This window comes from Cucumis melo, chromosome 3, assembly GCF_025177605.1.
Source record: "Cucumis melo cultivar AY chromosome 3, USDA_Cmelo_AY_1.0, whole genome shotgun sequence".
Taxonomy (NCBI): Eukaryota; Viridiplantae; Streptophyta; class Magnoliopsida; order Cucurbitales; family Cucurbitaceae; genus Cucumis; species Cucumis melo.
In genome coordinates, this window is record NC_066859.1 from 25,379,117 (window position 1) to 25,392,222 (window position 13,106).

At 31.9% G+C, this 13,106-nt stretch overlaps 1 protein-coding gene across 3 annotated transcripts; it reads right to left on the reverse strand.

Annotated features, from left to right (window-relative positions):
- Positions 1-5,084, reverse strand: LOC103488483 (ankyrin repeat protein SKIP35-like). Of its 3 annotated transcripts, none has more exons than XM_008447256.2 (5): positions 4,742-4,977; positions 4,409-4,531; positions 3,473-4,260; positions 2,035-2,467; positions 1-1,333 (listed from the first exon to the last, which is right to left on the reverse strand). In XM_008447256.2, the coding sequence occupies exons 3-5, from the start codon at positions 4,102-4,104 to the stop codon at positions 527-529; spliced, it is 1,872 nt and encodes a 623-aa protein (XP_008445478.1). In that variant the 5' UTR covers positions 4,105-4,260; positions 4,409-4,531; positions 4,742-4,977; the 3' UTR covers positions 1-526. The 3 variants fall into 3 exon arrangements, with proteins under 3 accessions (XP_008445478.1, XP_050938060.1, XP_008445479.1); XM_051082103.1 differs by having other exon boundaries at positions 4,621-4,776; XM_008447257.3 differs by lacking the exon at positions 4,409-4,531 and having other exon boundaries at positions 4,742-5,084.
- Between the last annotated feature and the right edge of the window lie 8,022 nt (positions 5,085-13,106).

Genomic DNA, 13,106 nt, shown 5'->3' on the forward strand with positions numbered 1-13,106 from the left:
TGAAAAGATCACAACCTTGAGCTTCATTATTAGAGCGAGAGATAAAAAAGAACAAAACATCGTTACTGGCCTCCAAGACGAACACACTAGTTACAGACCGAGACAACGGACGATGACGCTGACACGATATTAAGTTTCCTCATTATCAGTAATTCACATGGGCAGAGAACAAAAGATGATATATACCAGTAATGTACACATCGTTCAGGTCGAACCTTCTAACAGTGGTTGCTCCACATCCTACATTAAATGTGCGTTAACATAAGATATGATGAACCATTCATTCAAAACAGTGCCACCTATCTCGAAAATAACCAGGCAGATTCAACTTCAGAGGCTAGAAGGAAAAATAGGCAAGCTGCAAATGCTTCGCACTATCCCGTTAAATTGAATATCGATCAAGTTTCGCAATACTGTCTTTCTCATTCTCTATCTTGTTCTTCGTTTCTTTCTTGTTTCTATTCTTTTCTTTTCTTTTTTCGTTTGAAGGAGTGGGAGATAAAAGATACAATAACGACGGTCTTGGCTAAGTGACCTTGAACTTGTGAAGCAAAAATGGAGGAAGATGATGCTCCAAAACAGCTAAAAGCTCCCTTCCGTTGCTCACCTCTTCTAACACTCCACCTCCAAGCCTTCTTGCAGCTTCAACCAGCTGCCCCCTCAGCTTTTGCGAAAACAAGTATCCGTTCACCTTTATACATTCCCTATACAGTGGTAGATAAGCTATTGCAACCCTCAGGGGTGCTGGAATATCCCTCAAAGAGATTGGAGATCCACCCCACCTCAAAATCCGCACAAAGTTCAAGTAATTTTCTTGACCTTGTTTCAAACCGTCCACATAAGCTGCCTCTGACCAGTGCTCCCGAAGAAATGCCCTAAGCTCAGGAGCAACAGACTCATCACTCGACTTGGAGATACTGTCTGCGACAGCATATGTTGCAGAAAGATCACCAAGAAAGTTGGAATGAAGAAGAAACTCCACGCCATCAAGAGAACCACTGCTACGTTCCCCAGCAGCCTTCAAAATTTCAATGCTGAGGGCAGCGAGTACGTGTTGAGGAACATGGGGAAGAAGATAAGCAGCGACATTAATTTGGCTGCTAGAGGTAGCAGCGGTGAGGGCTAAGCAGAGTTCCATGTCCTGACAACCTCTTTTCACAAACCACTCGACCACCGGCAAACATCCTCTTTCGGCCGCTCTCATTAGAGGACCTAGGAAAGCTATGGCATTACCCTCTTCCACCAAGCACTCCATAGTGCCAATCTTACAGTAGTGAGAAGCAAAACCTAAAGCTAGATCAACATCAACGTCCAAACTGTTCCTTTGGGCAATCTATAGAAATTTCACAAATAAGAAAAAAGGAAAAGGTGAGTGCAAGGGTAATGAGACGGTCTTGATTATTGTGCAAAGGAAAATTAAAATTTAGCATCAGACAACATGAATGAACAACACAATGCCTTTGTCCATTAATAGTATTAATTACTAAGCCCCGGAAGCCCCCCATTTGATAACGATTTCATTCATGTTGAAATTTACACTTGGTCTCTTCTCAATTATCTTATCATGGTTTTCACCTTAATATTAATGTAAAAAAACGATGGCTGGTAAAAATACATGAAGAATATCAACCGAGTGAAACAATTGAATGAGATAGTATGAACTAAGGAACACTATGTATATGCAGGAGCCAAATGCCACATTCAATAGGGAGCCATCAAAATGTATGAGTTATATATTGGATCTGACTTGGGATTGACGAAATCAATTTAAATTTCATATATACTTCTAAAGTCAGCTGTAAATCATCAATAGTATAGGAACCAGGAAGCCCAATAACACTTCCCTGTTTTGGCTCATAATAGAAAGAAAATTATCAATGTAGTTAAAGCTTTGGCAAAGGTACGCTTCAGATGCACATTGATAATCAGATAAAGAAAGACCTGAAACTAGTTCCATAGTGCTCATCCTCAAAACAACCAAATCTGATATTTCTCAAGAAATAAGAAATCGATACGAATATCAATCTACTGTACCTGTAATAAAATCCGCACAAGTTCTGTGCTTCCAAAGCGAGAGGCTTCAAGGAAGCATTGGTTAACATTGTCAGCACCACCCTCCACCAGCAAACACAATAAACCTTGGATTGCTGTTGCTGATATTCCAGTTGCCCATCCAGGATCAAATGAACTAGAAAAGAGAGTGAGTGGGAAACAAGCAGCATCAAAGGCTTCTGTGAAATCTTTTCCAGTAAGTTGATTGCCAGCAAAATCTAGGAACATTTTGAAAGCAGATAACTGAAGTTGGATCTCAGCAGCTGAGCTCTGAGTCACTCGGTCCTTATTTCCATGGCACCCAGAATGAAAACCAATGCATTTCAGAGCCCACTCTGTAAACTTTTGAACCTTAGTACCAGCCTCTGCTTTTAAAACCTCATCTCCATTGCATTCTTGGAGACGCTCTCGCAACCTGCAATTGATGAAATGTCAAACGTAGGAATATATATCTCCAGTGTGCCATGTAAAAGCTTGTTGGCCCGTTACCACATTATAAACATTTTGAATAAATGCCAGTCGACAGATATCATAAAATTATCTAAGCTACTGGCCTGCCTGCCTGACCACGATTGAGAGCAAACTCACCAACAGACAGCAGGAGTTAAGGAATAGAAAATGAAAAAATAGCATGAAAATAGCACAATTTCTACTAGACTATATGGAAGAAAAATGTAGATTGCCATGGCCAAAAACCTTGAGAGCATCCCAACATAACAAAACCAAGACAGTTTAGTAAGTTGCATCTACATAGTTATAAGAAAGCTAAATCAAGGGAACCAAATGAAAGATGTCAATATTTTCTAACTTCTCGTAACAAGTTGGGAGTAGAGCAGAATGCAAACTTAAAAAGTTAAACATGAAATATTAAGGGCCCCTTTGCATTTTAGAAATAGTAAAGCCATTGGTTACAGGTTTGCACCCTTAGGATCCCCCCCTTGAATTGATAATAATTGAAATCGACATATAAAAATTATTGAAGCCACAAGATGGAAATATACGAAGTCACCAGTTTGCTAAGATGTTATAAAGGTTATGTATGGATTGAGGGATATAGCAAAAAGCGCTTTTGGTCAAATGGGCTACACATTTAGACAGACCTTTCTTTGTTTTTCATCCCTCATAATACTTGAGAGTTTCAATAGTTCACTAAATCTGTCAGGTCCTATACTATGAACTTGTTAGTTAAAAGTGGTTTCCCATCTCATTTTTCCTTCATCAATCAATCCTTTTCTTCTTCATTTTTTCCTTTATTTTTTCTTTTTAATTAGGATATCGGAAAACTCTCTGGATAATATTGCTGATGGTGGTAAACAAATGTTCCTAAGGGAGAGACAGAAAGAAAGAGGCAAGCAGATGGATTTGGTGGCCATAAAATTAAAGATAAACTCATGTGTAGTAATAAGAGCTTATGCTTCACCTCTGTGCCATGACAGTCACAGTATCCGCAAGACTCATCGTTCGACTCTGGCAGGCAGAGACACACGAAGCCAGAAACGAGGTCCTAAGAGCTGCTCTCGTAAAATCATAAGCTCCGCTCACAATGATGTTCTTAATTAACCCAGTTATTCCATGAAGCTCTTGTTGTGTGCTCAAAAACCAGATTGAATCCAAGGTGATACACAAAGCATCATTAAGAGTTTGAGGATCTGCCAAAGCAATCAAACTATCTGCAAGCTCCCAATCATGTGAGCTTACAGCACCCTGAAACAACCGCCCCAACTCGAATCTATCTTGTCTGCTAAGTTTCTTTTCATGACAGGACTTCCCTTTCTTTCCCTGCTTGTGATCTGTCACCATTAGCATGGACTTGGGACTTTGTTCATTGGAATTACACCCATGAGCTAGAACAGACTCTTTCTTCACAAGAGGACCTTCTCTGGAGAATACAACACTACTTCCCTCACCTTTCTCGGATGCAGGAGCATAAACATCACCCTTCTGAATATCAATTTCATTTTCCTCAGTTTTGATTTCCATATTTATTTGATCAAACATCAAAGCTTCATCAGCCACATTGTCCCTGATCGGAACCAAAACTTCTTTCTCCATCCACCCCCTTGATTCAATTTTTCGCCGTACCCCTTCACCCAAAGAGCATAAAAACACCCCAAATCAAACAAAATTAATTTCCCGTCATTCAACAGCTCCACAACATCTCTAATCTCTTCAACGAACAATTAAATCTCAGCACCCCCAAAACAAGAACTGCAAAAATAAAACAACAAAACACCAAAGAAATCCGAATGTTAAATCCAAAGTCGAAATTTTAAAACAAAAAGTATCACCTAAACTACCAAATAAATAAATAATAAACTCCAAAACAATCCAACTCGAAAGAAAATCGCCAACATACCGTCCAAGAAAGCAATTAAAAACCCAGACTTTACAAAATTCAATCATCAGAAAAACCTCCCCAATACGAGCTCCATACCCAAGAGTCTAACACCACCACCACGAAACGAACCTAACTCAAAAACTAAAACCCAGAAAAGAAAAAAGAATCAGGAACAAAAAGATAAAGATGTAAAGTAAAATATGAAGAAACAATTTTAAAAAAAAAAGTACCTCGAAAGAAGCAGAAAACAAAAAAAAAAAAAAACAAGGGATTCAGAAAAACAAAAACATTGAATCGAATCGAATCGAATCGAATCAAAGAAGAAGAAGAAGGATGAAGGGAAGAACAAACCTGAGATTAAAGGCGGAGAGAAGAGAATGGAGAAATAGGGGAAAGAAGAAGAAACCCTTGATCTTCTCTCCCTGTAAATTTTAGGAACATGAAATCCCTCGTCTTTTTTTCTTTTTTCTATTTTCAGTTTTTTATTTCTTTCTTTATTTCTTTTTCTCTTTGTTAACAAATAAATAATTTAGAAATTCAGTACCAAAAAAAAAAAAAAAAATTATTCCACTTTTCAAGAATAGATGAAGGAAGGCCATGGAATTGAGTGACTGAGAGAGAGTGAAGAGTAGTTTTTTACTTTCTTTCTTTTTTTTTTTTCCCTTTTTTTTTCATTTTTTAACTATTAATTAAATAATTAACAATTAAAGAAAAAGAAAATGAAAAATTGGGAGAGTCATAATCATAAATGTAAATAAGCATAGAAAGAGAGAGAGAGAGAGAGAGGCAATTATTCATTGGTGGGATCCACTAATAATGATTACTCTTTCTTTCTCTCTAAAGTCTTAAATCTCAAGTTTTAAGAAGACAATGTCTTGTGGCCCCCACCTCCCCCACCTTATTTTGGTTTTTTCTTCCCTTCATTTTTCTTTTTTTCTAAAATAGATTTCTAGAATAAAACCAAAAATTCATTAATTATTAAACAAAAACAGTGTATTTCTTTTTTTATTATTATTGGTGTTTTATTTCTTTTCACTTTGGTTTATCTTTAATGTATTTAATTGTATAAATATTCTTTTTGGCCTATGAGGATGGATGACATATTTACATATTTAATTGCTATATGTTTATAACTACAATCATAATGAGACTATGAACTATGACATCAACTCACATGAAATAGTTAGGTTTTTCTTTTTATATTGTATTATGGGTTACCCAACTTCAATTTTTCTTAGCTTTTCTTTTATATTTTGTTATTGTTTTTTATGACGAGTTTTTAACGTTTCTTTTGTGTGAATTTTAATGTGACTTTTCTAATATATCGTTGATTAAAAAGTTAGATGTTTGTAAATTTTTGTTTTCAAATATTTTGGAATCATTTATTACTTCAAAAAAATTAAAATGAATTGTTTTGGTAAGTTTTATAGATCTATATACTACCGTAACTAATATTGATGTAGGAGCTTTAAGTCGAATTAAGCTTGTTTGAGTGCGATTTCACATGAATAAAAGTAGAGCTTGTATGACGACAACACATTAAGAAAAAGCTACACACTAGTGTCAAACCATATGCATGTTGAATTGAGTTGCAATTAGAATTATATATCATACAAGTGAGACTTCTCCTATATTTGACTAGTGATGATAATTTGTGGACATAATATGATAATTTATTGGCTATTGAGCTGAATATTAGGCCACCGCCATTTTTGAGGTAGGAAGTGGGACTCTACTCTCTTGAACAATTTGGTAGGATCGAGCGACTTAAGTTATCTATCCACCGATCAACCTAGCCAAAAACCTCCACATCACCAATGTTCATAACTCTGTATATGCATAACAACTCTTTTCAATTTCATCAAATTGCATCATCAACCTAGATAAACATTACAATGTGATGGTTCTAGATATTCTTCTGAATTCCATCAAACTGCACCATCGATCATCCTACACACTAGATTGTGTTTGGAGGCCATGCAAGCATGTTCAATCTAATGGTTTTGGTTACTTTTTTAACAAATAAGGGTGGGAAGTTGAAAGAGGGAGCTCCTCTTTGGTGGCAATTTTCGCCTCTCTTGAAGGGGTTGTTGCTTCTCTAACTGAGAAGGCAATTGTTGTTATTGTTGAAGGTTCTTCGATGGTGAGGGTCTACAACTACATTATTGGGTCTAACTCTATAGTCGATCTTGTAGCATTTCAATTGTTCATGTCACTTAAAGATACTAAAAACTCTTTCTTTTTCTTTAGTAATGTTCTCTCAAGATGTTATATCCTTTTTTATGGTCGATTGTCATTGTATGATTAGTGAATCTAAAGTTTTGGTGAACCTCAAGTCCCCTTTGAATTGTCAAGGACTTAGGATAATTGTTATTGTTGGAGCTTTTTTGGTGCGAGGTATAGAATTGTATTATTGGATCTAATCCTATAGTCAACCCAGTAACATTTCAATTGTAGGTGTCGTTTAAAGATACTGCAAACTCTTCTTTTTCTTGTTCTCTCAAAATGTTATCTCTTTTTTTTATGATCGATTGTCATTATATGATTAATCGTCAAAGGACTTAGGATAGTCTTTTTTATATGGTTTTTGGTACTTTGGTGTTTGGTTTGTGTGAGCTCTAATTCTTTTACTTTTGTATTGTTCTATAATCTATTTTGTGCTTGACTTCAAGTTAAGAGTTTCCTTTTTGCAATATATTATACCTACCTTTACAAAAACAAAAAATGTTACATTTGATACTTTTAGCTATCAATATTACACAATCATGTAGCACGTCGCCCCTTTAGCTAAATATTATGACGTCCACACCCCTAAAGTCAAAAGTGGTGTTCATTGACTCGACTCTCTTAAACAACTTGATAAATTTACGTTGTTAATAATTTATAAAACATATGAATGTCTTAAGAAATTACAATAAAACGACATTGAAACTAGGGCTGACAAGAAGAATGACAAAATAGGAGGTTTACTTTTGATAAATAGAAAATTTATTTTTAAATTGACAAAATAGCAAAACAAAAAAAATTAAAGAAAATTTTGGGGGAGCAATCCCTTAAATACCCCTACATAAGTGACAAATGTGATTCCTAAATACATTGGTTTAGTAATCCCCAAATACTCTATAATTAAATATTACTTTGCATTCACAATAGAATATTTTACTTTTTCCCCATAACAGAAAAAAACTCATCAAATCACATTCAAAGTTCTGCAAGTGATCACATTTGATTCAATTTGTGCAAGCCACCATTTCAAATTGTCCATTATTTTGAATTTGGAAACAAAGGTTTGTCCGTTCGGATTCACTTCAAATCTTCAAATCTTCAATGTTTCTTCAAATCTTCCCTTCAAATCTTCAAATTTTCAAAGTCCCTTTGTCACACTTTCCCTTCTTCTGTTGCAAAATCATCAAGTTTTTCAGTTCGTTAAGTTCAAAAGCATCAAGTTTTTCATAAATCATCAAGTTTTTCAGTTCGTTCACATACCTTCGTCTACTGCAAAATCTTCATTGAGTTCTTCAAATTCTTCAATGTATGTTCTTTGCATTATAGTTCTTCCATTGTTGTGATGTCTGGTGTTCTTCTATTTTGAAAATAGGGTACTATTTTTTTAACTCAAATGTTATATTTATATTACAATTAAACGGATATTTTATATTTTATTTGTTTATTTAATTATCTTTTTAGATTATATAAATAATATAGGAACAATATGCCATTTATTTTAGGAAGAATAAGCGGGATTTGTTGTGTACCTATAAATGTATATTGTTTTTATAAATTGTAGAGAATATAAAGATGAAAAAGGAGAAGGGAGAGGTCAGAACGAGAACAAGTGACCGGTTAAAAGCCAAAAGGAAACGTGAAGAAAAGGTACAAAAAGAGGTTGAAGAAAAGGTATGTGTTTTCCCATTTGTTGTACTTCAATTATGTATTATATAAATTGATTATAACTTTGACAAACAGGAAAATACTGAAAGCGAAAGCGAAAGCGAAGAAGAGGAACAAGAAGAAGAAGATGAATAACGAGAAGAAGATAACGATGAAAAAGGGGAGGGTGAGACAGTGGTAGATAAAGATTCGAGTTCATGGACGAGTGAACAAGATGAAAGACCAACGGATAATAAGAAGAGAAAAAAGACTATGGAAAAGGGAAAGAAAGTAAGCACATGGTTAATTTGATAAAGTTTTGATTATTTTCTGTATTCGCTATAAATTTTCATTTTATAACATAGGTGAAGGCTATTAAAAAGGAACAAAAGGCAAGAGAAGATCAAAGGAGGAAGGGAAAAGCACCAATGAAACCGAAAAAATCTGAGGTATATGTTGAATGGTATTGCATGCCATCTATATGAAGTATGATAATTACATAGTATTTGTGACTTCTGTTGTATGTGATTCATTCAATTACATTGTATTTGTGTATTGTGAATGTAACTCATGTTTTGAATGTGAAGTATGATATTGTCAATGTAACTCATGTTATGTTTTTTTAATGTAACTCATGTTCTATACTTGTGTATTGTGAATGTAACTCATTTGTGAATTACAACACTATATGCTTTGAATTCTCATGTATATGGTGCATTTAATTACATTGTGTTTGTGTATTGTGAATGTAACTCATTTGTGAATTATACTGTATGTTTTGAATTCTCATGTATATGATGCATTGGTGCATTATATTTGACATTGATTCGGGAGTTTTATGCAATTTGTATGTTGAGTATATTTCATGTTCTGAATTATAGTGTCTATTTTGACTTTTGTTGCATTGAATATAATTATAGTGTATTCAATTCTATAGATTGTCTGAGATTCATTTATGGTAATTACAATGTATTTCTCTAAATATGACATCAAACAATGACAATTAGGTGAGAGAAAAACTTAGAGATGATAATTAAATAGACTTCCTTCACTTGATAAAGAAAATATTGTAAATCAAACAGTACAGAGAAGAGAAAAACGTCTTACATGCTTATCCATGAAACTCTGTTTAACAGCCATGTTTACCTTCAAATCTTTAGATATGTTCTTTTCATATGCAAAACCATTGCTATTTGAGCAAGTTCTGAAAGTCAAAGTACAATGGGCAAATTGTTTGGCAACAAGTTATATGAAAATTTCGAAAATATACAAGAATGATTCTTTTAAATGAATGGGAAAAAGCAAAGAAAAAACTGATGATAGTTCAGATTGCTCTTCTTGGCGTATATATTTATACTCCTTTTGTTATCAATTTAAACTGGGGTGCTTTTTGGTGGTGTTTTGACATGTTACTATGAAGAGTATTATGCTAAAACATTATTAAATTGTAAATATTTGATTTCCAGCTTTATCATAGCATATGACGAATATATCTTAAATTATTGTACAACATATTTTTAAATTAGCAACATTATTTAAAATGTATGGGAATAATTAACTGAAGAGATATATGCTAAAATATTATTAAATTGTAAAGATTTGATTTTCAGCTTTATCATAGCATACGAGAATATATATTAAATTATTGTTTCATAAATTATACAAACTAATTCTAGGGATTCAAACATTATACTTGGCATAAGTTTAGAGATTCAAACTAAATTAAAACCAATTTATAATTTTATGGTGAGATATATAACAAATACTACCTTGGAATAATTTTATGGATTCAAAATAACAGTCTAAAATTAAGGTGCAAAATTTGGATTTAAAAATAATTTGAAAATTTTGAATTAAAACTGTGTCCTATGGAGTAAAATTATGGTGGGATACATATCAAACATTATATGTGGCATAATTGTAAGGATTCAAACTAACAATCTAAAATAAATAACTATTGTTATTTATTTTAAAATTAGTTTTAATTCAAATTGTTAACAATATTTTAAAATACAAATTTTACCCATTAATTTAAAAATAAACTGTGTGTGTTTTTCATAAATAATTTGAAAAATAAAAAATGCTAAAATTAAGAGATTATCCATTGTCTTTGGTATAATTTTAGAAATTAAAATTAAGAATCTAAAATTAATGTATTTATGTATGTTTTTTTATAAATAATTTGAAAAATAAAAAATGGTAAATTAATGGATTATCCATTACTTTTAGCATAATTTTAGGAATTCAATTTAATAATATAAAATTAATGGGTATAATTTAGATTTTAAAATACTGTTATAAATTTGAATTAAAACTAAGAGTGGAAAATAATGTTAGAATATCAAATGTGTATTATGTACTTTTATGTATATTTTTTCATTAATAATTCAAAAAATAAAAAATGTGAAATATTTGAATTTACCTTTGAAATTATATTTGAAGTTACTTTAGAAAATTTGAATTCAAATTGACGATTTTAGGGGATGATATAGATTGAAATTGTTATTATAAATTTGTAATATGTATTATTTAATATATTTTTTATAAATAATATGAAATATACAAATTCGTTAATTACTTGATTTTGTATTATAATAATTAGGGGATGTTGAAACTAAAGGATTGTTGGAACAATAGAATATTTTTTTAATTTAGTTAAGAATTATCCCAAGTGAGTGTGTTTACAAATACATTGTATTTGTAATATGTGATATTTTGTTTGATTTTTTGATCTCAACAAATACACTCTATTTGTTTACGAGCAATTGTCATTCGTGGAGAGGTAAATTCGGGCAAAAGAAATGGAAAAATTCCTCTGGTAGGTAGTTTTGCCATAAATCAAAATAATTTAGTAATTTACTATTTTTCTCTTTTCTATCCATGAATTTGTTATTTCCACAGTTTCCTCTTGAAACTGAACTTTTGTTGAACTTAGTGAATTTTGACAAAATTGTTCGCAATTAATTTGTGCAAAGTAATCCAACTTAAATTTATAAACTTGATATTATTAAAATTTGTGAACTAACCAATAGGTTAGTTTACAAAAATTGATTAGATAATAAAAAGGGAAACTTTCATAAATGTAACAAAACACCAAACTATTTACGTATAACAAAACCCATAAAGTTAGCCATTTTTTAAATATTTCAAGTTTGTCGTTCCATCTTTCTATTATTCCTCGCGATTTCTTTTATCGTCTTCCTCCGACGATTTCTTTCATCATCTTCCTCCTGCTATTTTTTCATCGTCGTTCTTCTTTTCCTCTTCTTTTTTTGCGATTTCTTTCCATCATCTTTCTTATTTTTCAATTCTTTTTTACGTCATTTAATTTTTCTTCTTTTTCTCTTTTTTTTTACGTCGTTTAAATTTGGGTAACCAAATCTAAGTGACCGTGGCAAAATCTAAAAGATCGTGTATAAAGAATCTTGAAAAAAAATTATTTAGATTGGAGTAGCCCAGTATAAACGATCAGTAAACGATCGTGTATAAAAAATAAAATGTTGTGTATAAAAAATCTTGAAAAAAATCATTTAGATTGAAGTAACCAAATGTAAATGATCGTGTAAAAAAAAGTAAATGTATAAAAAAATAAAAGATCGTGTATAAAAAATCTTGAAAAAAATCATTTAGATTGAAGTAACCAAACATAAACAATCGTGTATAAAAAATAAAATATTGTGTATAAAACTCTTGAAAAAAAATCATATAGATTAGAGTAGTTAAATGTAAACGATCGTGTAAAAAAAAATCGTGCATAAAAAATCTTGAATTTTTTTTTAATTGGAGTAGATAAATGTAAACGATCATGTAAAAAATGTAAACAATCGTGTTAAAAAAGTAAACGATCATATAAAAAAAATAAACGATTGTGTAGTAAAAAGTTTATAAAAAATCGTTTAGCCAAATCTAAATGATCGTGTATCAAATTTTGAAAAAAAATCATCCCCAAATCCCTAAATCTAAAAGATCGTGTCCAAATTAAACAATCGTGTAACAAAATTAAACGATATAATTGAAAAGATAAATTGTAGTCACATCCAAACGATCGTGTACCAAACAATAACCAAATCTAAACGATAGCAAATATATTACGCGCGCGTTGTTGACGGCATAATTGATGAGACATTTTTGGTATTTTACACGGTGAACCTTTGAACTTTTTCTGTTTTTGAAATTATTCTATAGAGTGTAAATATTTTGCCGGTTTTTTATATTTCTAAAAAGACCCCTAATAAAAATTGCAACATTTAATTGAGTTTAAATTCAATATGACTTGACACAGAAAGTGTAGAATAAAAGTTGATACAGTCTAACAAGTTTATCTAAACTTGTGTCATATTCATACATAAAATTACTTCAACCCGTATTGAATTAGTCTATCTTGGTAGGGGTGAACATCTATTTGATTTGATAAGTGGTCCAACAGAGAATTGAGAATTGAACCAATGTCCAATTGATTTGGTTACACTCTGTTCGATCACTACTCGAAAAGAGACGAGGAGGGCAGATATGTGTTTGTTCTTAGGGTGTTAGTAAATCTAAAAAGTATCATCAAACAAGAAAGGAAAGAAAATGGGAGACCTAGAGGTGTTAATAGACATCAGTTGTGGATCTACAACTTCAAACCCATTTTTCAAACTCTTTTTATAAGCAACAAAACCATTTCAAAGATACCAATATTGGTAGAGAAACATGATGCTAAAACTACATAATTTTCAATAGAGTTCTATAAATGATCCTTTTGTTTCAACTCAAGCATTACTCTTATTTGTAACAGCATTAATAACATTATGACTCTACAAACAGACTAAAGCTATAAGCATCGTAAATATCATAAGAGAGTACG